Below are 25,177 nucleotides of genomic sequence, written 5' to 3' on the forward strand. Positions count from 1 at the left end.
TGTCTGGCATTTCTCCAACTATTTGAATGTGTGTGTGTGTTTGTTTGAGTGTGTGTGCATTCTTACGTGTGAACGTAAATGAGTGTGTGTATGTATACATCTGCGTGCGTTTGTATGGTCGTGTGTGTGTGTTTGTGTGCAGAGTGTGTTTCAGCCATGGAAGCCTGTTGGAATTCCAAAAGCATGACCACCTTTTTTCCCCGGCCAAAGCCAATCGATTCTCCACACGCCGGTTGGCTGAGAACCACTGCTCACTGTCAGGAGCCCTGAATGAGCTGGTGGGTGTAAGGATTACTCTATTGTAGCGAGGGCACGCTGCAAAAAGCAACAGAGGAGATTTCACATTATATTCAATAAAAATCTGTATTTAAGAAACAAAGGGCAATTAAAACGCCCCATTCTACGGCGGGTGTTTTAAAACCACCCTCCGTTTAAGCTGCCAAAATGAGTCACTTAATTTTATCAGCCCTTTTTGTTGTCGTTCGACGACGTTGACGCAGTGTCAGAAAATACAAAATAGAGAACACAAAAGAGTTTGGTGGATTGATGGTTTGTTGTGGCCGACATAATCAGCTCTGATCATATTGTGTGGAGGCTACAGGGAGAATAGTAGAACAACCTTAACAGCAATTGCTGTAAACTAACGTCTTTGTCATGCTGTGATAGGGATTTCAGACAGCACATGGGCCTACCTGATTGATTTACATTTTAGTCATTTAGCAGACGCTCTTATCCAGAGCGACTTACAGTTAGTGAGTGCATACATTTTTTGATACTGGCCCCCCGTGGGAATCAAACCCAGAACCCTGGCGTTGTAAATGCCATGCTCTACCAACTGAGCTACACAGCTGAAGGTATCATAACCCTTATATTACAGTAGAAGAGTGATGTCTAAAAACAGACTGTTTCTTTCACTCATAAACACACACACACACTGTAATAATTAAAAAGCAAATGGTACTTCATAATGTTTATATCTTTATCTACCAGCCATAAACTGTCTGGGAGTGATGCTGTTGTCTATACTGTTTTTTGACAGATAAACACTGTATGTATGTGTGTGTGTGCATCTGTGTGCGTGTCTCCAAGTATGTGTGTGTGTCTGTAATAAAAGGTGAGCTTTGGTGTTCTCTGTCTGCGAGTGGCGAGGAAACGATGTGGCGGGGGTGGTGAGGAAAGGATGTGGCTGGGGTGGTGAGGAAAGGATGTGGCTGGGGTGGACGAGGAAAGGATGTGGAGGGGCTGGTGAGAAAAGGATGTGGAGGGGGTGGCGAGACAACGATGTGGCGGGGGTGGTGAGGAAAGGATGTGGCTGGGGTGGTGAGGAAAGGATGTGGCTGGGGTGGCGAGGAAAGGATGTGGAGGGGGTGGCGAGGAAAGGATGTGGAGGGGGTGGCGAGGAAACAATGTGGCGGGGGGTGGTGAGGAAAGGATGTGGCTGGGGGTGGCGAGGAAAGGATGTGGAGGGGGTGGAGAGGAAAGGATGTGGCGAAGGGTGGTGAGGAAAGGATGTGGCTGGGGTGGTGAGGAAAGGATGTGGAGGGGGTGGCGAGGAAAGGATGTGGAGGGGGTGGCGAGGAAACAATGTGGCGGGGGTGGTGAGGAAAGGATGTGGCTGGGGTGGCGAGGAAAGGATGTGGAGGGGGGTGGCGAGGAAAGAATGTGGAGGGGGTGGCGAGGAAAGGATGTGGAGGGGGTGGCGAGGAAACGATGTGGCGGGGGTGGTGAGGAAAGGATGTGGAGGGGGTGGCGAGGAAAGGATGTGGAGGGGTGGCGAGGAAACGATGTGGCGGGGGGGTGGTGAGGGAAGGATGTGGCTGGGGTGGCGAGGAAAGGATGTGGAGGGGGTGACGAGGAAAGGATGTGGAGGGGTGGCGAGGAAAGGATGTGGCGGAGGTGGTGAGGAAAGGATGTGGCTGGGGTGGCGAGGAAAGGATGTGGAGGGGTTGGCAAGGAAAGGATGTGGAGGGGGTGGCGAGGAAAGGATGTGGCTGGGGTGGCGAGGAAAGGATGTGGAGGGGTGGCGAGGAAAGGATGTGGAGGGGGGTGGCGAGGAAAGGATGTGGAGGGGGTGGCGAGGAAAGGATGTGGAGGGGGTGGCGAGGAAAGGATGTGGAGGGGGTGGTGAGGAAAGGATGTGGAGGGGGTGGCGAGGAAGGGTGTGGAGGGGGTGGCGATGAAAGGATGTGGAGGGGGTGGTGAGGAAAGGATGTGGCTGGGGTGGCGAGGAAAGGATGTGGAGGGGGTGGCGAGGAAGGGTGTGGAGGGGGTGGCGATGAAAGGATGTGGAGGGGGTGGTGAGGAAAGGATGTGGCTGGGGTGGCGAGGAAAGAATGTGGAGGGGGTGGCGAGGAAAGGATGTGGCTCGGGTGGCTAGGAAAGGATGTGGAGGGGGTGGCGAGGAAAGGATGTGGAGGGGGTGGCGAGGAAAGGATGTGGAGGGGGTGGCGAGGAAAGGATGTGGCTGGGGTGGCGAGGAAACGATGTGGAGGGGGTGGCGAGGAAACGATGTGGCTGGGATGGCGAGGAAATGATGTGGCTGGGGTGGCGAGGAAACGATGTGGAGGGGTTGGCGAGGAAAGGATGTGGCTGGGGTGGCGAGGAAAGGATGTGGAGGGGGCGGCGAGGAAAGGATGTGGCTGGGGTGGCGAGGAAAGGATGTGGAGGGGTGGCGAGGAAACGATGTGGCTGGGGTGGCGAGGAAAGGATGTGGCTGGGGTGGCGAGGAAACAATGTGGAGGGGTTGGCGAGGAAAGGATGTGGCTGGGGTGGCGAGGAAAGGATGTGGCTGGGGTGGCGAGGAAACGATGTGGAGGGGGTGGCGAGGAAAGGATGTGGCTGGGGTGGCGAGGAAAGGATGTGGAGGGGGTGGCGAGGAAAGGATGTGGCTGGGGTGGCGAGGAAAGGATGTGGCGGGGGTGGCGAGGAAACAATATGGGGGGGGGCGGCGGGACACAGGAATGCCAGATGGGGAGGAACGGATCGGATCCACCGACTGCAGCTTGCTCTTTTCAAAAATTCCTCCTTTCTCCGATCCCAGAGTGAGACGCAAGTTTCTGGCTGTGTCACTCCACTGGAGGGAGGGAGGGAGGGAGGGAGGGGGGAGAGAGAGAGAGAGAGAGAGAGAGAGAGAGAGAGAGAGAGAGAGAGAGAGAGAGAGAGAGAGAGAGAGAGAGAGAGAGAGAGAGAGAGAGAGAGAGAGAGAGAAACAGTGCATTCGGAAAGTATTCAGACCCCTTGACCTTTTCCACATTTTGTTACGTTACAGTCTTATTCTAAATTGATTAAATACTTGTTTTCCCTCATCAAGCTACACACAATACCCCATAATGACAAGCGAAAACAGGTTTTTAGAAATGTTTGCAAATGTAATGACAATAAAAAACAGAAATACCTTATTTACATAAGTATTTAGACCCTTTGCTATGAGACTCGAAATTGAGCTCAGGTGCATCCTGTTTCCATTGGTCATCCTTGAGATGTTTCTACAATTTGATTGCAAAAACCAAGCCATGAGGTCGAAGGAATTGTCCATAGAGCTCTGAGACAGGATTGTGTCGAGGCACAGGTCTGGAGAAGGGTACCCACAAATGTCTGTAGCATTGAAGGTCCCCAAGAACACAGTGGCCTGCATCATTCTTAAATGGAAGAAGTTTGGAACCACCAAGACTCTTCCTAGAGCTGGCCACCCGGCCAAACTGAGCGATCGGGGGAGAAGGGCCTTGGTCAGAGACATGACCAATAACCCGATGGTCACTCTGACAGAGCTCCAGAGTTCCTCTGTGGAGATGGGAGAACCTTCCAGAAGGACAACCATCTCTCCAGCACTCCACCAATCAGGCCAGACGGAAGCCACTCCTCAGTAAAAGGCACATGACAGCCTGCTTGGAGTTTGCCAAAAGGCACCTAAAGGACTCTCAGACCATGAGAAACAAGATTCTCTGGTCTGATGAAACCAAGATTGAACTCTTTTGCCTGAATGTCAAGCGTCACGTCTGGAGTAAACCTGGCACCATCCCTACGGTGAAGCATGGTGGTGGCAGCATCATGCTGTGGGGATGTTTTTCAGCAGCAGGGAGACTAGTCAGGATCGAGGGTAAGATTTGTATTTGTATTTATTATAGATCCCCATTAGCTGTTGCCAAGGCAGCAGCTACTCTTCCTGGGGTCCAGCAAAATTAAGGCAGTTATACATTTTAAAAACATTACAATACATTCATAACAGATTTCACAACATATTAAGTGTGCCCTCAGGCCTCTACTCTACTACCACATATTTATAACACAAAATCCATGTATACACATGTGTATAGTGCATATGTTATATTGTATTTGTATGCATGTGTCTATGTTTGTGTTGCTTCACAGTCCCTGCTGTTCCCTAAGGTTTGTTTAAATCTAATTTTACTGCTGGCTTGAGTTACTTGATGTGGAATAGAGTTTAATGTAGTCATGGCTCTATGTAGTACTTTGAGCCTTCCACAGTCTGTTCTTGACTTGGAGACTGTGAAGAGACCTCTGGTGGCATGTCTTGTCGGGTATGCATGGGTGTCCGAACTGTGTGCCAGTAGTTCAAACAGACAGCTCGGTGCATTCAACATGTCAATACCTCTCACAAATACAAGTAGTGATGAAGTCAATCTCTCCTCCACTTTGAGCCAGGAGAGATTGACATGCATTTTATTAATGTTCAGACCCTTTACTCAGTACTTTGTTGAAGCACCTTTGGCAGCGATTACTGCCTTGAGCCTTCTTGGGTATGACGCTACAAGCTTGGCAGACCTGTATTTGGGGAGTTTCTCCCATTCAAGATGAACGGAGCAAAGTACAGAGAGGTCCTTGATGAAAACCTGCTCCAGACCTCAGACTGGGGCGAAGGTCCACCTTCCAACAGGACAACGACCCTAAGCACACAGCCAAGACAACGCAGGAGTGGCTTCAGGACAAGTCTCTGAATGTCCTTGAGTGGCCCAGCCAGAGACCAGACATGAACCCGATCGAACATCTCTGGAGAGCCCTGAAAATAGCTGTGCAGCGACCCTCCCCTTTCAACCTGACAGCGCTTGAGAGGATCTGCAGAGAAGAATGGAAGAAACTCCCCAAATACAGGTGTGTCAAGCTTGTATTGTCATACCCAAGAAGGCTCAAGGCTGTATCGCTGCCAAAGGTGCTTCAACAAAGTACTGAGTAAAGGGTCTGAATACTTATGTAAATGTGATATTTCAGTTTTTTATTTTTAATACATTTGCAAAAATTTCAAAAAATATATTTTTGCTTCGTCATTATGGGGTATTGTGTGTAGATTAATGAGGACATTTAAAAATATATATATTTTAGAATAAGGCTGTAACGTAAACAAATGTGGAAAAAGTGAAGGGGTCTGAATACTTTCTGAATGCACTGTATCTAGCCAGGTGGTAAACACACGTAGCTGTATTAATTTATATCCACTAGATGGCACTGTCCTTTTGAGAGATCCATAAATAATGTGTGCAAACGGTTCTGGGATTGCGCATGCGCAGTGTGTAAGAGTGAGAGCAAGCAGTTACATTAGAGAGCTGTTGAAGTCCATTGTGGGTCAAACGTTACTTTAGATGGGTAAATAATACTTTTTATCTTGCTCTTGTACCGGAATATATCATATTTTACATCATCTGCAGTGTATAGGAGTTTGTTTTGTAATATTTATGCCAGATGGTCATGTTAGCCTGTTGATCATTTCAGATTGATATGAGGACGATAGCTTCTTGCTAGCTGAATACCAGTGCTCTCAGAACCACGTTGTGGAGTTGATAACATTATGTGAAGCATGAGTAATTATCAGAATGACATTCTATTTCATGTAAAGCTTCAGGGTGTTATATTTTGTTTCATTCTTGAATTGTAACTTATATGGTGATATGTCATTTCCCCCAATGCTGTATGGGTTAGATGAGGATCTACTGTTCCATGTGGGGCTAGGGTATCACGTGGACAGTGTTCATATTGTTTTATGACAACATTTAGTTTTATTTTATTGCAAGATGTAATTTTGTTTATAGACATCTTATACTCAGACATTTGAAAAGTAGAAAGTCTATTCTAACTGTCAACATTGTGGTCTTTGTATTTAAAAAATATATATATAGAAAGCAGAGCCACTACCGTTAATGCATTTCACTTTGTACTTATTGTACTCAAATTGTTTGTGAAAGAAATGGAGAGTGAAAGAGAGCAGTAGTGAGTCAGCTGCTTGAGCCATGGATGGAGGCTCGAACAACCATCCCCCTTCCAAGCCCTCTTCCTCCCTCCCTCAAGTGTTTACTCAAGATTCCGTCCCAACATATGGTGCCCCTTATCACCACCTGATGCACACTGCAGAGTAAGCAGTCAGCCACCTCCAACTCAACCATGAAACTACAGTATCTATCCTCATATTCCCAAAAGATTCCAAGGCCCTCTATAACATTGTAGAACATAAAAATGGCAATTGAAATTGCAGCACCCACAACGCTAGATTTTTTTAAAAAGGCAGTGGCAATGGATACAGTTTTCGCCCACGACCCACCCGCCCCTACGGAATTCTCTTTCTTAAAACTAAGGATCCGGATCACATTCTGTGCATAGGTTATTTTACGCATAAACTCACAATCCCCCTCCCTTCATGTTTCGCTCTCTACTCACCCTCTTCTGGACCATGATGATGTAGCCTATATCTCTGCCTCATATTTATGAAAACTTGAAATAAAAACCCTGTGGCGATTTGAACGAACATTCCAAAACATATATTATGAAGGCTACAACCTTGTCTGTCTGTAACAGTCCCTACACTTTGGAGAAAAAACAATCAGCGTTTTGTGTGAAGATGTAGGCTAACCTTTATAGTTGCAGCCATATCGTAGTTCCTGAAAAAAGAACACTACTCGACTGCCTCCTGTGCAGCTTAGCCAATGTTTGCAATGATGATGGAAAAGATAACATTCAATCGCTAATTACACTGCGTGTCTGTGTCTTGCTGCAATCCACCGCTGGGCATCAACGTTCTAGGCAGCCGGGCGTGTATCCAAACCGGTGAAAAGAGTCCGACAATGGGCGAGTTCTTTTTGCATCGCCCTGTGCCATAGTTATGCCATATATGCGGATATCGTGGCGAGAGTAAATAGCTGCATGCCTAACTCAGCAGCTAAGAAGAACATGAAATTGCTAGACTGCCTGTTTGTGTCGTGCTTATGTTTGAGACAACTAAGTTTGTACGAACATGTCGATAATGTATTTTGTGTAAAACATGTAAATAGCTGCATGTAGCCTAATCCCCTCCTGCAAAAAGAACATGAAGTCGTGCTTATGCTTACTGAGGCATGGAATGCAATAGTTTTGTGTACAACATGGGCTACACCTGTGACCATACAAAGGCGATCAAGGAAGGGGGAGCAGCAGCGGAGCATTCAGCACAGCAAATAAGTAGGCAGTGGAGTGGGCCTACCTGCAGCACCCGATGTCACAGGAAGGCCAAAAAGATAATCAAGGACAACTACCTCCCGAGCCACTGCCTGTTCACCCCGTTATCATCTAGAAGGCAAGGCCAGTACAGGTGCATCAAAGCTGGGACCAAGAGACTGAAAAACAGCTTCTATCTCAAGGCCATCAGACTGTTAAACAGCCATCACTAGCACAGAGAGGCTGCTGCCTAAATACAGACTTGAAAATCACTGGCCACTTTAATAAATGGAACACCAGTCACTTTAATAATGCCACTTTAATAATGTTTACATATCTTGCATTACCCATCTCATATGTATATACTGTATTCTATACTATCTTAATAATGTTTACACATCTTGCATTACCTGTCACGATCGTCATATGGAACAGACCAAGGCGCAGCGTGATGAACAAACATACTTTAATTAGTTAAAGTTTAAACATGAATACAAAACAAGAAACGACTTGTGACATCCACGATATCAATGACCGAACACGGAACAAAAACCCACAAACCCAAAGGGAAAAACAGACAGTTAAATATGGCTCCCAATCAGAGACAACCAGCCAACAGCTGACACTCGTTGCCTCTGATTGGGAGTCACTCAGGCAAACATAGAAATCAACAAACTAGAATTACCAACATAGAAATACACACATAGAATGAACACACCCTGGCTCAACATAATGAGTCCCAGAGCCAGGGTGTGACAGTACCCCCCCCCCTAAAGGCGCGGACTGCGACCGCGCCTCAACTAAACAAAACAGGGGAGGGCTGGGCGGGCATACCTCCTCGGCGGCGGTTCTGGCTCCGGCCTCGACCACCACCCTCCAATACACCCCCCATAGCGCCCCTGGTCCAGTCTGGCCCCGCCGGCTGGAGCCGAACTGGACTTAGCAGGAGTGGTTAGCTTCAGCTCCATCGTGGAGCAGTTGACCGGTACCTTACCAGGCACCGGTGACCCAGGCACGGGTTGTGCTGGACTGACGACGCGCACCCCTGGCTTGGTGCGTGGAGGAGGAACGGGCCTTACCAGGCTGACGACGCGCACCCCCTGGCTTGGTGCGTGGAGGAGGGACGGGCCTTACCAGGCTGACGACTCGCACCCCTGGCTTGGTGCGTGGAGGAGGGACGGGCCTTACCAGGCTGACGACTCGCACCCCTGGCTTGGTGCGAGTGGCAGGAACGGGCCGGGCTGGCGACGCGCACCGTAGACTTGGTGCGAGTGGCAGGAACAGGCCGGGCCGGGCTGGCGACGCGCACCGTATACTTGGTGCGAGTGGCAGGAACAGGCCGGGCCGGGCTGGCGACGCGCACCGTAGACTTGGTGCGAGTGGCAGGAACAGGCCGGGCCGGGCTGGCGACGCGCACCGTATACTTGGTGCGAAGTGGCAGGAACAGGCCGGGCCGGGCTGGCGACGCGCACCGTATACTTGGTGCGAGTGGCAGGAACAGGCCGGGCCGGGCTGGCGACGCGCACCGTAGACTTGGTGCGAGTGGCAGGAACAGGCCGGGCCGGGCTGGCGACGCGCACCGTAGACTTGGTGCGTGGAGCAGGGACAGGCCGGACTGGGCTGTCGACGTACACCGTAGGCTTGGTGCGTGGAGCAGGGACTGGCCGGACTGGGCTGGCGACGCACACCGTAGGCTTGGTGCGTGGAGCAGGGACTGGCCGGACTGGGCTGGCGACGCACACCGTAGGCTTGGTGCGTGGAGCAGGGACTGGCCGGACTGGGCTGGCGACGCACACCGTAGGCTTGGTGCGTGGAGCAGGGACAGGCCGAACCGGGCTGTGGAGACGGATAGGAGCCCTGGAGTGAAGAGCGGCCACAACCCGTCCTGGCTGAATGCCTACCCTCACACACTCTGTGTGAGGCATCCGCACAGGACGTACAGGGCGGTGTATCCGTAACCTGGTGGCCTCCAGAATCCGCCCCTCTTTTGCCTCCGTCAGCCCCGTCGTCCATGCCGTGTGCCCCCCCCTAAACATTTTCTGGGGTTGCCTCTCGACCGCCCGACGACGACCCTGATCATGCCATTGCTCCTCTCTACGGCGCGCCTCGACCTTCTTTTCTCCCGGCGCTTCCTCCCATGTCCAGCCCAAGAGCTGCCCCTGGACACGCTGCTTGGTCGTTGCATGGTGGGTTTTTCTGTCACGATCGTCATATGGAACAGACCAAGGCGCAGCGTGATGAACAAACATACTTTAATTAGTTAAAGTTTAAACATGAATACAAAACAAGAAACGACTCGTGACGTCCACGGTATCAATGACCGAACACGGAACAAAAACCAACAAACACAAAGGGAAAAACAGACAGTTAAATATGGCCCCCAATCAGAGACAACCAGCCAACAGCTGACACTCGTTGCCTCTGATTGGGAGTCACTCAGGCAAACATAGAAATCAACAAACTAGAATTACCAACATAGAAATACACACATAGAATGAACACACCCTGGCTCAACATAATGAGTCCCAGAGCCAGGGTGTGACATTACCCATCTCATATGTATATACTGTATTCTATACTATCTATTGCATCTTAGCCTATGCCGCTCTGACAATGACATTGCTCATCCATATATCTATATATTCTTATTCCATTCCTTTACTTAGATTTGTGTGCATTAGATATTTGTTGTGGAACTGTTAGATATGACTTGCTAGATATTGCTGCACTGTCGCTACAATCGCAATAACATCTGCTAACCATGTGTATGTGACCAATGCATTTGATTTGATGTGCAGAAATATCCATATTTTTTTTTAATATGAAGACTGGAACACTGAATCAGGAACTGATCCAAAGTTCTGTTCTGAACGGTCCTTTATCTGTTCTCACTCAGCAGCGCTCCTGCCACTGCCATTCACAGAAAAGCATATATCCTTGTTTGAAATCGTACATAGCCTAATTCATCATGCATTGTTATCATCATGAAGAAGAAAGACCTCCTAGATCTTCTAATCGTCTAGATCTTCTAATCACTTAGTTGCCAGATTCCACTGATTATGTCACCCCAAGGTGAACAGTGGGAGGGAAAGTTAATCTGCTGTCAACCATAAACGATTAACATGGGAATTGTAGTTCTTTATGGAACAAACGCCTACAAACACCAACACTTTGACACTTCTGGGCCCACACGTAAGGACTGAGCCAAATTCTTGTGACCATTGCGTTGTCAAACCGCCGCCCCTCAATATTTAGATGTATGAAACAGCCAAGAACTAGTACGCCGATACGGCAGTGTCAACTCCGTCCAGCAAGTCAATTTGTCCCCATTTTCGAGGCTTGTTCGCAACAATGACCAAAATGATTACATGGTGGCACTTGATTTAAATTAAACAGGTCTACTTTTCTCCTGCTGCAGGCTCACCTCTTTATTCTCTGTCTGTCTGTCTGTCTCTCTCCTCTCTCTCTCTCTCTCTCTCTCTCTCTCTCTCTCTCTCTCTCTCTCTCTCTCTCTCTCTCTCTCTCTCTCTCTCTCTCTCTCTTCTCTCTCAGTGATTGAACCAGGGGGAATTCAGCCTGTCTCTTTAATTAGTGTGAGATAGGCTTCATTATTCACAGGCTGAATTTAATATTCATCACAGGAGGGCGGAAAAAATTCAAGAGGAAATGTAAGAAACCTGCTGCATGGATAGCTGTGCCTAGGATAAAGTTCTGAGAGATTGACTGATATTTCTGCCTCGGGCCAAATGACTCTGTACTCCTCCCTGTAATTTCTCCCCTCCCCTCTCCCTTGATATCTGTATATCTCTCTGTCTCGCTCTGTCTCTCTCTGTCTCTCTCTCTCTCTTCATCACTCTCTGTCAGTTTCTCTCAGTATCTGAATATCTCTCTACCTCTTTCTATCCCTTGCTATCTGCCTCTCTTGCTCTCTGCATCTATATCTCACTCTTCCATTCTCCTCCTCTTTCTATCTGTCTCTTCCTCTTACACACATCACCTCTCTCCACCTCCCTCTCTTTCCATCACCATCCATGCATTTCTATGCTATCTCTCCTTTTCATCTCCTCCTTAAACTAAAGAAGGAATTGGTATTCTCGAGTCATCGCGGCAGGACACACTTATCTTTTCAGAGGAGGCCTTTGAAAGAGGGCTGATGCTGCATGAAAATGATTTTTGATAGGAAACCTCTGTGACATCTCATGACACGCTCACACCAGCTAGTTGAAGAGGTTTGCGTCAGCCGCCCCAAGGTTTAACCGCCAATGAATTTGGATGTATTGAGCATAATGGGCTAACATGAGCATAATTACCCTTTACTAAACCACTGAACAGCATCCTAGCCAATAGCTCTGTTACAACATTGTAACATACACTCTACTGCCCTCTCGTGGACGAACTGCAACATCGCCTCCCGACTTAGGACATACAGTGGGGAAAATAAGTATTTAGTCAGCCACCAATTGTGCAAGTTCTCCCACTTAAAAAGATGAGAGAGGCCTGTAATTTTCATCATAGGTACACGTCAACTATGACAGACAAAATGAGAAAAAAACATCCAGAAAATCACATTGTAGGATTTTTTTATGAATTTATTTGCAAATTATGGTGGAAAATAAAAAAAGTTTCTCAATACTTTGTTATATACCCTTTGTTGGAAATGACACAGGTCAAAAGTCTTCACAAGGTTTTCACACACTGTTGCTGGTATTTTGGCCCATGCCTCCATGCAGATCTCCTCTAGAGCAGTGATGTTTTGGGGCTGTCGTTGGGCAACACAGACTTTAAACTCCCTCCAAAGATGTTCTATGGGGTTGAGATCTGGAGACTGGCTAGGCCACTCCAGGACCTTGAAATGCTTCTTACGAAGCCACTCCTTCGTTGCCCGGGCGGTGTGTTTGGGATCATTGTCATGCTGAAAGACCCAGCCACTTTTCATCTTCAATGCCCTTGCTGATGGAAGGAGGTTTTCACTCAAAATCTCACGATACATGGCCCCATTCATTTTTTCCTTTACACGGATCAGTCGTCCTGGTCCCTTTGCAGAAAAACAGCCCCAAAGCATGATGTTTCCACCCCCACTGATCCATCCCCCCCCCCCCCCCCAAAAAAAAATAAAAAAAATAAAAAAAATAATGATGTTTGCACCCCCATGCTTCACAGTAGGTATGGTGTTCTTTGGATGCAACTCAGCATTCTTTGTCGTCCAAACACGACGAGTTGAGTTTTTACCAAAAAGTTCTATTTTGGTTTCATCTGACCATATGACATTCTCCCAATCCTCTTCTGGATCATCCAAATGCACTCTAGCAAACTTCAGACGGGCCTGGACATGTACTGGCTTAAGCAGGGGGACACGTCTGGCACTGCAGGATTTGAGTCCCTGGTGGCGTAGTGTGTTACTGATGGTAGGCTTTGTTACTTTGGTCCCAGCTCTCTGCAGGTCATTCACTAGGTCCCCCCGTGTGGTTCTGGGATTTTTGCTCACCGTTCTTGTGATCATTTTGACCCCACGGGGTGAGATCTTGCGTGGAGCCCCAGATCGAGGGAGATTATCAGTGGTCTTGTATATCTTCCATTTCCTAATAATTGCTCCCACAGTTGATTTCTTCAAACCAAGCTGCTTACCTATTGCAGATTCAGTCTTCCCAGCCTGGTGCAGGTCTACCATTTTGTTTCTGGTGTCCTTTGACAGCTCTTTGGTCTTGGCCATAGTGGAGTTTGGAGTGTGACTGTTTGAGGTTGTGGACAGGTGTCTTTTATACTGATAACAAGTTCAAACAGGTGCCATTAATACAGGTAACGAGTGGAGGACAGAGGAGCCTCTTAAAGAAGAAGTTACAGGTCTGTGAGAGCCAGAAATCTTGCTTGTTTGTAGGTGACCAAATACTTATTTTCCACCATAATTTGCAAATAAATTCATAAAAAATCCTACAATGTGATTTTCTGGATTTTTCTTTCTCAATTTGTCTGTCATAGTTGACGTGTACCTATGATGAAAATTACAGGACTCTCTCATCTTTTTAAGTGGGAGAACTTGCACAATTGGTGGCTGACTAAATACTTTTCCCCCCCACTGTACAACTGGATATATGTTGATTAAGCCTCGAGACAACTGAGACATGGAATGTGTATTTGTTCCATTCAGAGGGTGAATGGTGAAGACAAAATATTTAAGTGCCTTTGAACAGGTATGGTAGTAGGTGCCAGGCGCAACTTGAATATGTAAAGAACTGCAATGCTGCTGGGTTTTTCACATTCAACGGTTTCCCATGTGTATCAAGAATGGTCCACCACCCAAAGGACATCCAGCCAATTTGACACATGGGCCAGCATCCCTGTGGAACACTTTTTTTTTTTGATTGCTGCGCCACTCAGTAGGCCCTCCTGTGGAACGCTTTTGACACCTTGTAGAGCCCCGACAAATTGAGGCTGTTCTGAGGGCAAAAGGGGGTGCAACTGAATATTAGGAAGGTGTTCCTAATGTTTTGTGCACTCAGTGTACGTTTCAAGTTGCAAGTTTTAATATTACATGCACAAGTACAGTGAAATGCCTTTCTTGCAAGCTCTAAACCCAACAATGCAGTAATCAATATCAATGTAGTACTAAAAATAACATAAGGTAGTACAAAACACAAGAAGTAAAAATAAGAAGAACTCGAGAAGTAAGATATATACAGGTTCAGTTCCTATATCATATTTACAATGTGCAGGGATACTGGAGTGATACAGGTAGATACAGTATGTATAGGGGTAAGGTGACTAGGCATCAGGATATATGATAAACAGAGTAGCAACAGCGTACAGTGCATTCGGAATGTATTCAGACACTTTGACTTGTTCTACCATTTCGTTACGTTACAGCCTTATTCTAAAATGGATTCAATTGTTTTTTTCCCTCATCAATCTACAAAAAATACCCCATAATGACGAAGCAAAAACAAGTTTTTAGACATTTTTGCACATTTATTACAAATAACAAATGGAAATAACATATTTACATAAGTATTCAGACCCTTTACTCAGTACTGTGTTGAAGCGCATTTGGCTGCAATTACAGCCTTGAGTCTTCTTGGGTATGATGCTACAAGCTTGGCACACCTGTATTTGGGGAGTTTCTCCCATTCTTCTCCGCAGATCCTCTCAAGCTCTGTCAGGTTCGATGGGGAGCGTCGCTGCACAGCTATTTTCAGGTCTCTCCAGAGATGTTCGATCGGGTTCAAGTCTGGGCTCTGGCTGGGCCACTCAAGGACATTCAAAGACTTGTCCCGAAGCCACTCCTGCATTATCTTGACTGTGTGCTTAGGGTCATTGTCCTGTTGGAAGGTGAATCTTCACCCGAGTCTGAGGTCTTGAGTGCTCTGGAGCAGGTTTTCATCAACGATTTCTCTGTACTTTGCACCGTTTCTTTGCAATGTTTCTCTGTACTTTACTTTGATCCTGACTAGTCTCCCAGTCCCTGCCGCTGAAAAACATCCCCACAGCATGATGCTGCCACCACCATGCTTCACCATAGGAATGGTGCCAAGTTTCCTCCAGATGTGACACTTGGAATTCAGGCCAAAGAGTCCAGAGTCCAGGCCAGAGAGAATCTTGTTTCTCATGGTCTGAGAGTCCAAGCGAGCTGTCATGTGCCTTTTACTGAGGAGTGGCTTCCGTCTGGCCACTCTACCATAAAGGCCTTATTGGTGAGGTGCTGCAGAGATGGTTGTCCTTCTGGAAGGTTCTGCCATCTCCACAGAGGAACTCGGGAGCTCTGTCAGAGTGACCATAGGGATCTTGGTCACCTCCCTAACCAAGGTCCTTCTTCCCCGAATGCTCAGTTTGGCTGGGCGGCCAGCTCTAGGAAGAGTCTTGGTGGTTACAAAATTATTTCATTAAAAAATGATGGAGGCCACTGTGTTCTTGGGAACCTTCAATGCTGCAGAAATTTGTTGGTACCGTTCCCCAGATCTGTGCCTCAACACAATCCTGTCTCGGAGCTCTACGGACAATTCCTTCGACCTCATGGCTTGGTTTTTGCTCTGACATGCACTGTCAACTGCGGGACTGTAAGGGTTGGTGTGAGGTGTGACCCAGGTGCGTTGCAGGATAGACAGTAGGCAGTAGGCAGAGATGGTGAAACAAGGATCTTTACTGGTGGTCCCAAAACCAGGATAGAAAATAACTCACTAACTAAGTCGCTCTGGATAACAGCGTCTGCTAAATGACTAAAATGTAAAAATGTCACGAAAACATAAAGAAGGACCAAATTGGTCTCCAAAAACAGGCTGACAGCAAACATATGAAATACTAACTATGACTGAAAACAACAATGAAACAGAGCGAACACTTCTCAAGTACCTGTACATACAGTTGAAGTCAGAAGTTTACATACACTTAGGTTGGAGTCATTAAAACTCGTTTTTCAACCACTCCACAAATTTCTTGTTAACAACCTATAGTTTTGGCAAGTCGGTTAGGACATCTACTTTGTGCATGACACAAGTAATTTTTCCAACAATTGTTTACAGACAGATTATTTCACTTATAATTCACTGTATCACAATTCCAGTGGGTCAGAAGTTTACATACACTAAGTTGACTGTGCCTTTAAACAGCTTGGGAAATTCCAGAAAATGATGTCATGGCTTTAGAAGCTTCTGATAGGCTAATTGACATCATTTGAGTCAATTGGAGGTGTACCTGTGGATGTATTTCAAGGCCTACCTTCAAACTCAGTGCCTCTTTGCTTGACATCATGAGAAAATCAAAAGAAATCAGTCAAAACCTCAGAAAAAAATGTGTAGACCTCCACAAGTCTGGTTCATCCTTGGGAGCAATTTCCAAACGCCTGAAGGTACCACGTTCATCTGTACAAACAATAGTACACAAGTATAAACACCATGGGTGTGATGAGGTGTGAATGAAGGAGTCAGGCGCAGGAGGTAAAACACCGAAGTCCAGAGTTTATTCCGTTTACATAAATAAAACGCACAATACGAAACTATCACAAGGGAAATATTCCACCTTGGCAATAACAAATGGAAGAGTAGCTCAACTGAGCTACTCGCTCTCACAATGAAATAATCACTCACAAAGACAAGGGAAACAGAGGGAACACTTATACACATACTAGGCGGAAGTCGTGACAGTGGGACCACGCAGCCGTCAAACCGCTCAGGAAGGAGACGCGTTCTGTCTCCTAGAGATGAATGTACTTTGGTGCGTAAAGTGCAAATCAATCCCAGAACAACAGCAAAGGACCTTGTGAAGATGCTGGAGGAAACAGGTACAAAAGTATCTATATCCACAGTAAAACGAGTCCTATATCGACATAACCTGAAAAGGCCGCTCAGCAAGGAAGAAGCCACTGCTCCAAAACCGCCATATAAAAGCCAGCCTACGGTTTGCAACTGCACATGGGGACAAAGAAAGTACTTTTTGGAGAAATGTCCTCTGGTCTGATGAAACAAAAATAGAACTGTTTGGCCATAATGACCATCGTTATGTTTGAAGGAAAATGGGGGAGGCTTGCAGGCCGAGGAACACCATCCCAACTGTGAAGCATGTGGGTGGCAGCATCATGCTGTGGGGGTGCTTTGTTGCAGGATGGACCAGTACACTTCACAAAATAGATGGCATCGTGATGAAGGAAAATTATGTGGATATATTGAAGCAACATCTCAAGACATCAGTCAGGAAGTTAAAACTTGGTCGTAAATGGGTCTTCCAAATGGACAATGACCCCAAGCATACTTCCAAAGTTGTGGCAAAATGGCTTAAGGACAACAAAGTCAAGGTATTGGAGTGGCCATCACAAAGCCCTGACATCAATCCTATAGAAAATGTGTGGGCAGAACTGAAAAAGTGTGTGCGAGCATGGAGGCCTACAAACCTGACTCAGTTACACCAGCTCTGTCAGGAGGAATTGGACAACATTTACCCAATTTATTGTGGGAAGCTTGTGGAAGGCTACCCGAAACGTTTGACCCAAGTTAAACAATTTAAAGGCAATGCTACCAAATACTAATTGAGTGTATGTAAACTTCTGACCCACTGGGAATGTGATGAAATAAATAAAAGCTGAAATAAATCATTCTCTCTAATTTTATTCTGACATTTCACATTCTTAAAATAAAGCGGTGATCCTATCTGACCTATGACAGGGAGTTTTTACTAGGATTAAATGTCAGGAATTGTGAAAAACTGAGTTTAAATGCATTTGGCTAAGGTGTATGTAAACTTCCGACTTCAACTGTACGTCTCGCAATCAGACACTGACTAGTACTGTTTGGCATTGTGAACTAGCAGAGAAAACAGAGCAAGGGAACACAGAGAAGTGAGGGCATAAATACACAGGTGAACAGGTAGACACAGGTGACACCAATAAGATAATGATTATTCCAGACTGTGAGTGAGGAGGTGCTTAAGGTTGTCGGAAGATGACACTTAGTCGGTCACTCCGGAACTCCAGTGCCCCCCCCCCCACTCATGTCCTTTTGAAAATATTAGGATGTCATCCAAATACACGAAGACGCTGTAGTTGAGGAGCTTCTGGAGCACGTCATTGACTAACGCCTGGAACACCGCAGGCGCGTTGGCTAGACCGAAAGGCATGACTTGGTACTCGTAACGGCCATTGGGTGTGTTAAAAGCCATCTTCCACTCGTCCCCCTCCCGAATTCTCACCAGGATGTAGGCATTTCGTAGGTCCAGCTTGGTGAAGACCCGGGCTCCCTGCAACGACTCGAATGCCGTCATCATCAGGGGGAGTGGGTAGCGGTTCTTAACCGTGATGTCGTTGAGCGCCCGGTAATCAATGCACGGCCACTGCCCACTGTCCTTTTTCCCCACTAAGAAGAAGCCTGCGCCTGTGGGTGAGGTAGAGGGACGGATGTGACCTCATCGATACACTCCCTCATGGCCAGCGTCTCCAGCCGGGACAAGGAAAACAATTGCCCTCGTGTGGGCATGGCGCCCGGCAGGAGATCGATAGCGCAGTCATACGGCCTGTGAGGAGGTAGGGCCTTGGCACGCCTCTTACTAAACACCTCCCCCAGATCGCAATACTCCCGGGGAACGCCTGCCAGGTCTGGGCCGGTGACAGAGTCTGTAGCCACCGTCCTCCCGGTGGCAACCGCCACTAGGGTGGTAGGTGGTTCGGAGTGCGGGACCTGGGGAAGAGGTGAGGACTGGTAGGTGGTCTGGGATGGTGGTTTGGGCTGATGAGTGGTCAGTGGAGACCGGAACAGGACGGAGGCAGAGCCTCCCTCCAGGATGAGCCGCCCCGTGGACAAGTCTATCCAGGGTTTGTGGACGACCAGCCAGGGGTGCCCGAGGACGAGGGGACACTCCGGAGAGTCCACAATGAAAAACTGGATATCCTCCCATACCCCCCTGCCACCTGGACACGTACAGGGACAGTGCACCGGGTGATGAAGCCCGACCCCAACGGCCGGCCGTCCAGGCCCATGACCGGAACCGGCTCAGACAGGGACAGTAACGGAACGCTCCACCCTTGGGCCAGCCCCGCGTCCATCAGTTTTCCCGTGGCCCCCGAATCCACCAGTGCATGCGCCCTACGCGCAGCACTGGGCCACTGAACCCTGACGGGGAGAAAACTCTGGGAGTCTCTGGGGTTGGGGTTTCGGTTCCGGCTCGTTAGCACCCCTCCCGATATTAGCGACCACTCCCGTTTCCTGGCTTCTCCGGGCATTAGTCGCAGTGGTAACCTGCCTGGCCGCAGTACAGGCAAAGTCCCTGGCACAGACTTCTCTGCTTCTCCATCCTGGACAAGCGCGCCTTGCGTCAACCCTCTCTCGTGCGCCCTCTCACGACGCTGATTGTCTACCCGCACCGAGAGGTTGACGAGGCCATCCAGTCACTCAGGCAGCTCCCTGAAGGAGAGTTTGTCTTTCATCCCCTCCGATAGCCCCTGCGCGTAAAGGACGACCAGGGCGACCTCCTCCCATCCTGCCTATCGAACCCGGGTCCGGAACTCCACGGAGTAGTCCGCCACCGAACGGTCACCCTGCCGACAGGCCGTGAGCCGCCTCCCAGCCTCCTGCCCCGACACCACCTGAGAAGTGTTGAACACCTTGCGTAGCTCCCGGGTGAATTGTTAGGAGTCGGAGCACACTGGAGTTTGGCTCTCCCACTCCGTGGTAGCCCAGGAAAGGGCCCGACCTGTCAACAGAGTGATAATGTAGGCCACCCGGCCCTGCTCCGTCGGGAAGGAGGAGGGTTGTAGGCTGAATAGCAGAGAACACTGGGTGAGGAATTCCCTGCAGCCCTCTGGACGTCCGTCGCACCTCTCCGGAGGTGGAAGACAGGGTTCCCGTGATGACGCAGGCGAGACTGGAGATGCCGCTGCCGCAGCCTCTGCTCCGCCGACTGCCGGGGCTGGTCGGGTGTCCACCCGGCACTGCATGGCAATCATCAGCTGGTGGAGATTATTGGTGATCGTCTGCATGCTGCGGTCGTGCTGGTTCAGCATAGCTCCCTGCGTTGCCAATGCGCTGCGATACTGTGCTGCCTCCGCTGGGTCCATATTGGCTCTGTTTTCTGTAAGGGTTGGTGTGAGGTGTGACCCAGGTGCGGTGCAGGATAGACAGTAGGCAGTAGGCTGAGATGGTGAAACAAGGATCTTTACTTCCCAAAACCAGGATACAAAATAACGGACTTGTCAAGAAAAAATTAAGGAGGAGCAAATTGGTCTCCAAAAAAAGGCTGACAGCAAACATACAAAATACTATCTATGACTGAAAACAACAATGAAACAGGGAGAACACTTTTCAAGTACCTGTACATATATCTCGCAATCAGACACTGATTAGTACTGTTTGGCATCGAGAACTAGCAGAGAAAATAGAGCAAGGGAACACAGGGAAGTGAGGGCATAAATACACAGGTGAACAGGTAGACACAGGTGACAAAAATAAGATAATGATTAGTCCAGACTGTGAGTGAGGAGGTGCCTAACGTTGTCGGAGGATGACACCTACTGGGTCGCTCCGGAACTGCGACCCCCTCCTGTAACATGGGACCTTATATAGACAGGTGTGTGCCTTTCCAAATCATGTCCAATCAATTGAATTGACCACAGGTGGACTCCAGTCAATTTGTAGAAATAACTCAAGGATGATCAATGGAAACAGGATGCATCTGAGCTAAATTTCGAGGCTCTTAGCAAAGGGTCTGAATACCTATGTAAATAAGGTATTTCTGTTTTAAATCTTTAATATATTAGCAACAATTTCTACAAACCTGTTTTCGCTTTGTCATTATGGGATATTGTGTGTAAATTAATGAGGACATTTTTTTTATTTAATCCATTTTAGAATAAGGCTGTAACGTAACAAAATGTGGAAAAAGGGAAGGGGTCTGAATATTTTCCAAATGCACTGTTTGTGATGATTGTATGTGAGTGTGTGTGGGTGTAGAGTCAGTATAAATGTGTGTGCATGTTATGTGTGTGTGTGTGAGCAAATGACTCAGGGGCGCAACTTTCACTGGGGACAGGGGGACCCCACATTCTGAAATTGCATTTTTGTCCCCCCATTGGAATGTGATACAAAACGCGGCAGCGGTGTGATTTAGGACCATGTGGACCCCTCCGTGCGGTCGGGTAGGCTGTTTGGAGTATTTGTATTTATTATGGATCCTCTTCCTAGGGTCCAGCAAAATTAAGGCAGTTATACATTTAAAAAAACATTACAATACATTCATAATAGATTTCACAGCACACTAAGTGTGTGCCCTCAGGCCCCTACCACATATCTACAACACAAAATCCATGTGTACGTGTGTGTATGCATGTGTCTGTGTCTGTGCCTACGTTTGTGTTGCTTAACAGTTCCCGCTGTTCCGTAAGGTGTATTTTTATCTGTTTTTTAAATCTACTGCTTGCATCAATTTTTCAATTCCTCATCAATCGACGGGCATTTAACAATTTTTACAGTCATTTTCTTAATGGGTGCATGCTTATTAGTAACTGGAATAAGCAATTTCATAAATGTCATGAATCCCGCTTCCTGAGTCTGTTTTTGCCTGAGTTGCCTATTTTCTGTCTTGGAGTCTGTTTCCTGAGGTTCCTGAACTGGTTGCCGGGTGACGAGGCTAGGCGGGAGATCTCTCGATTACCCGCACCTGCATCTCATCAGCTATCTGCACACCTGGTCCTGATCATCACCTCTCCACTTCATAAGCTCTGACCTGACATCCATTCCCTGCCGGATCGTTAGCCATGAACAGTATGTTGTGTCAGCGTATCAGCCTCAAGTTTACTAGAGTTAGTTTTGTTGTTCTCTACTTTTTGCTTGCCGTGTACTCACCTCCGTTTACTCTGTCTACAGTCATTCTCCCGGAACATTCACCCCACCCCTGCCTGGTCGTCGGTGGCTTCTGTGACACCATTGGATCTGCCTATTCACTCCCACCAACTCACCTCCGCTGCCCGCTCCGTCTCCTGGATTATTCTGCTTCCACATTTGAGTCTGTAAATAAATACTCACATTTGTTCAACTCGACTTGTCCTGGTCTGCTTCTGGGTTCTGCTTTAGAGAATCGTGACAATAACTGTGTCAAGTGCAGTGTCTGTTTGCTCCTCATTACACACCACGGACCAACATATATTCTTTACATCAACAACATAGGAATCACTACAAAACTTATTGTATGACCTCTTATACACAATATTAGGCCCAGCCTTTGGAACTTTGGTTTTCCTAGATATGGCTACTATATTGTGATCACTACATCCAATGGATTTGGATACTGCTTTCAAACAAATCTCTGCAGCATTAGTAAAAATATGATCAATACATGTTAATGATTTACTTCCTGTACTGTTTGTAACTACCCTGATAGGTTGACTGACAACCTGAACAAGGTTGCAGGCACTGGTTACAGTTTGAAGGTTTCTCTTGAGTGGGCAACTTGATGAAAGCCAGTCAATATTTAAATCACCCAGAAAGTATACCTCTCTATTGATATCACATACTGTACATTATCAAGCATTTCACACATGTTATCCAGATACTGACTGTTAGCACTTGGTGGTCTATAGCAGCTTCCCACCAGAATGGGCTTTAGGTGAGGCAGATGAACCTGTAGCCATATTACTTCAACAGTATTTAACGTGAGATCCTCTCTAATCTTCACAGGAATGTGGTTCTGAATATAAACAGCAACACCTCCACCATTGACATTTCTATATTTTCTGTAAACGTTATAACCTTGTATTGCTACCACTGTATCATCCAATGTATTATCTAAGTGAGTTTAAGAGATAGTCAGAATATTAATGTCATCTGTTACTAGCAAATTATTGATTTAATAAACCTTGTTTCTTAAGCTTAATGTTAACGTGGGCTATTTTGAGCACTCTTCTTCTGGGATGCTTACTTGTTTTTATTGCTTCACTGGGAAGCTTAGCAGCAGTAGATGTGCTCATGTTCTTTATGTTAGTGCAGGGTGAGCTGCACACAGTGGACTTCCTCCTTGGGCACACCGGCTCAGTGCTAACCGTATAAATCTGGTTCTTAGGCACATGATTACTGCATACAATAGCTGTAGGATCAGCAGAGGCATTCAGGGCAGTTAGAGGGACATACATTAGGTTACTTATATTGTGTCTAGCGACGCCCCTGGTGTAATGTACATTTGCTGAAGCGTTTTGACAACTCTGCATCACAATGGTAGGGATTAGCTGAGCTGGGCTTGGGTCATTGTTAAGTCATTGTCTCAACGCAGCCTTATAATGCTGTGAAAGGATCCAGGAACCCAAATGATTTGGGTGGATCCCATCCTCCTTATAAAACGTGTTTTGTTTCCAAAAGGTATCAAAATTGTCAACAAAAATTACACCCATTGAGCTGCAATAATCACGTAGCCAGTTGTGAAGAGCAAGAATCCTGCTAAAGCATTCAATGCCACGATTCAGAAAGGGCACGGGCCAGATATGATGGGTTTATTGTTAATGACTAGCAGAGAGTCAATCAGCTCTTTAAATTCCAGTTTCAACTGTTCAGAGCTGCCCTTCATAATGTCATTAAAACTCACATGGACTACGATAGAAACGAAGTGTTTATCCGACTGGATTTAGGACCGCAGACACCACAGAGCGGGCTGACAGGCTGTGTGAAGGCAAAGCTTCTGGAAGGCTGGCTGGACCAGCACAGGAGAGTATGTGTTGCGCTCTTTCACCGAGTTGTAAAAAGAAGCAGAACAGAAACTGGCTACTCTTTAGTTGACTGATGTAGCTGGCAAGGTAACTGCTGTTTAACTTAACAGCAAAAAAACTGAACTAGTGTTTATTTGCAGTGCTGAGATAGTATTGTAACTGACATGTAACATTAGCTAATGTTTCATCCCCAATTTTGCGCCCTATAGGCAATATCAAATGCCTAACACTTAATTACCAGAGATTCTTACATGGCCCTTACATTGTATTTCTGGTCTATATCAGCCAATATGCTAGATGCAGTTTGAAGAGAGCAGCGTTGGTGAGCACTTTCTCTTGAGCTATTTTTATAGCCTACCTTTTAGGAGTGGGAAGATTTTCAGACGGATCAATATTTAGGACTATTACTAGGCAAGGTAATAAACTATAGCCTAATAATAGGCCTATTTAGGAAGTAAATTTCCTTGGAAAGATAACTGCTCCGTGCTTCTCCACCCATGTATACATAGGCTATAGCCTACTCTATTTAATTGAGACCACATGCGCACCTGGTCTCGCAGGTATGGCTACTGAACTGGAAGCAGCAAGAATGATGACAGCGACACTTGCTATGATTTGTAGGCCTATAGGATATAGCCTACCTTTTAGGAGGACGATTTAAAGGCAGAGACAAATAAATGGGTAATCCATACTTATTGAAAATGAAAAAGGCGCAATGCTCACTCACCATAGTAGCCTAACCTATATGTGCGTTGTGCCTTTTCTTTTTCAATGATGATTTAAAAAGATTATTGCACTTCAACTCACGTTGGTTGAGCACCCTCCACTGTTTTTCATTATCAATATTTATTTACAGACACTGTAGTAAACTACAGTCTAATCATATTTAAGTTAATTTCATATTCAAGTTAACTGCCATGTGATTCTCCGCCCATGTAGTTTAGTTTAGTTTAGTTTAATAATTCAACCATTAAAAAAAAAACAAGCACACATAAAACTTGAAAAAGCCATTCATGCACATGAGTAAAATCATTGAGGATAACACACAATAATGTCTGGGACTTATTTCCATTGTGGTCCTCTAGGTAGCCTACTCTATTTTAATGAGACCACACATAGTAGGCGCACTTGAACTTTCACGCCCAACTAGGAGAGGTAAGTACTGAAGTTTAAGCAGCGAATTCTGATTGTGTGAATGCGAATAATATGTGCTTTTAATACAATAGGTAGGATAATGCATACAAAGCAGAAAGAGGACAGTTTCAAAATTATCTGTGGGTCTGACCGCCCGCTCCCGCCTGCAGCATGAAAAATGCCGACCGCGCCGCAATGATCTCTGTTGGGACCTGCAAGTCCCGCAGGTCCCACAGGCATCCCGTGGTGCAGCCCTCTAGTGCAGTCAGTACACAACACTATGCTCATCATGTCTTAGTAGGATCAGATGGTGACAGGGGTCCCAGCAGGGTCAGACAGCCAGGGAAGACCAGTCTACGGAGCTCGGGTGAATTGTGCAGTATATTTAGTGAATTATACAAAGTTCCATCTAGAATTGATGGGTAGACCTACAGTAGCAACAGGACAGCAGGTTAAGCTTAAAGC

The 25,177-nt window shown here is 46.9% G+C and overlaps 1 protein-coding gene across 1 annotated transcript; it reads right to left on the reverse strand.

Moving 5' to 3' along the window:
• Window positions 1-291: 291 nt before the first annotated feature.
• On the reverse strand, window positions 292-19,891 carry LOC121537764 (extensin-2-like). Its single transcript, XM_045206790.1, has 3 exons — window positions 19,754-19,891; window positions 1,121-3,073; window positions 292-315 (listed from the first exon to the last, which is right to left on the reverse strand). Exons 1-3 carry the CDS (start codon window positions 19,889-19,891, stop codon window positions 292-294), a joined length of 2,115 nt encoding a protein of 704 aa, XP_045062725.1.
• Between the last annotated feature and the right edge of the window lie 5,286 nt (window positions 19,892-25,177).

This window comes from Coregonus clupeaformis, chromosome 24 (assembly GCF_020615455.1).
Source record: "Coregonus clupeaformis isolate EN_2021a chromosome 24, ASM2061545v1, whole genome shotgun sequence".
Lineage (NCBI taxonomy): Eukaryota > Metazoa > Chordata > Actinopteri > Salmoniformes > Salmonidae > Coregonus > Coregonus clupeaformis.

What these genes read in the sequence shown, in the direction of transcription:
- LOC121537764 (XM_045206790.1), bottom strand. Translation starts at nt 19,891, where the DNA reads ATGCTGAACCAGCACGACCGCAGCATGCAGACGATCACCAATAATCTC. An exon ending in CTGCGGCAGCGGCATCTCCA is followed by an intron (nt 3,074 to 19,753) that starts GTCTCGCCTGCG and finishes CCCTCCCTCCAG; the next exon opens with TGGAGTGACACAGCCAGAAA. An exon ending in CGCAGACAGAGAACACCAAA is followed by an intron (nt 316 to 1,120) that starts GCTCACCTTTTA and finishes TGCTTTTTGCAG; the next exon opens with CGTGCCCTCGCTACAATAGA.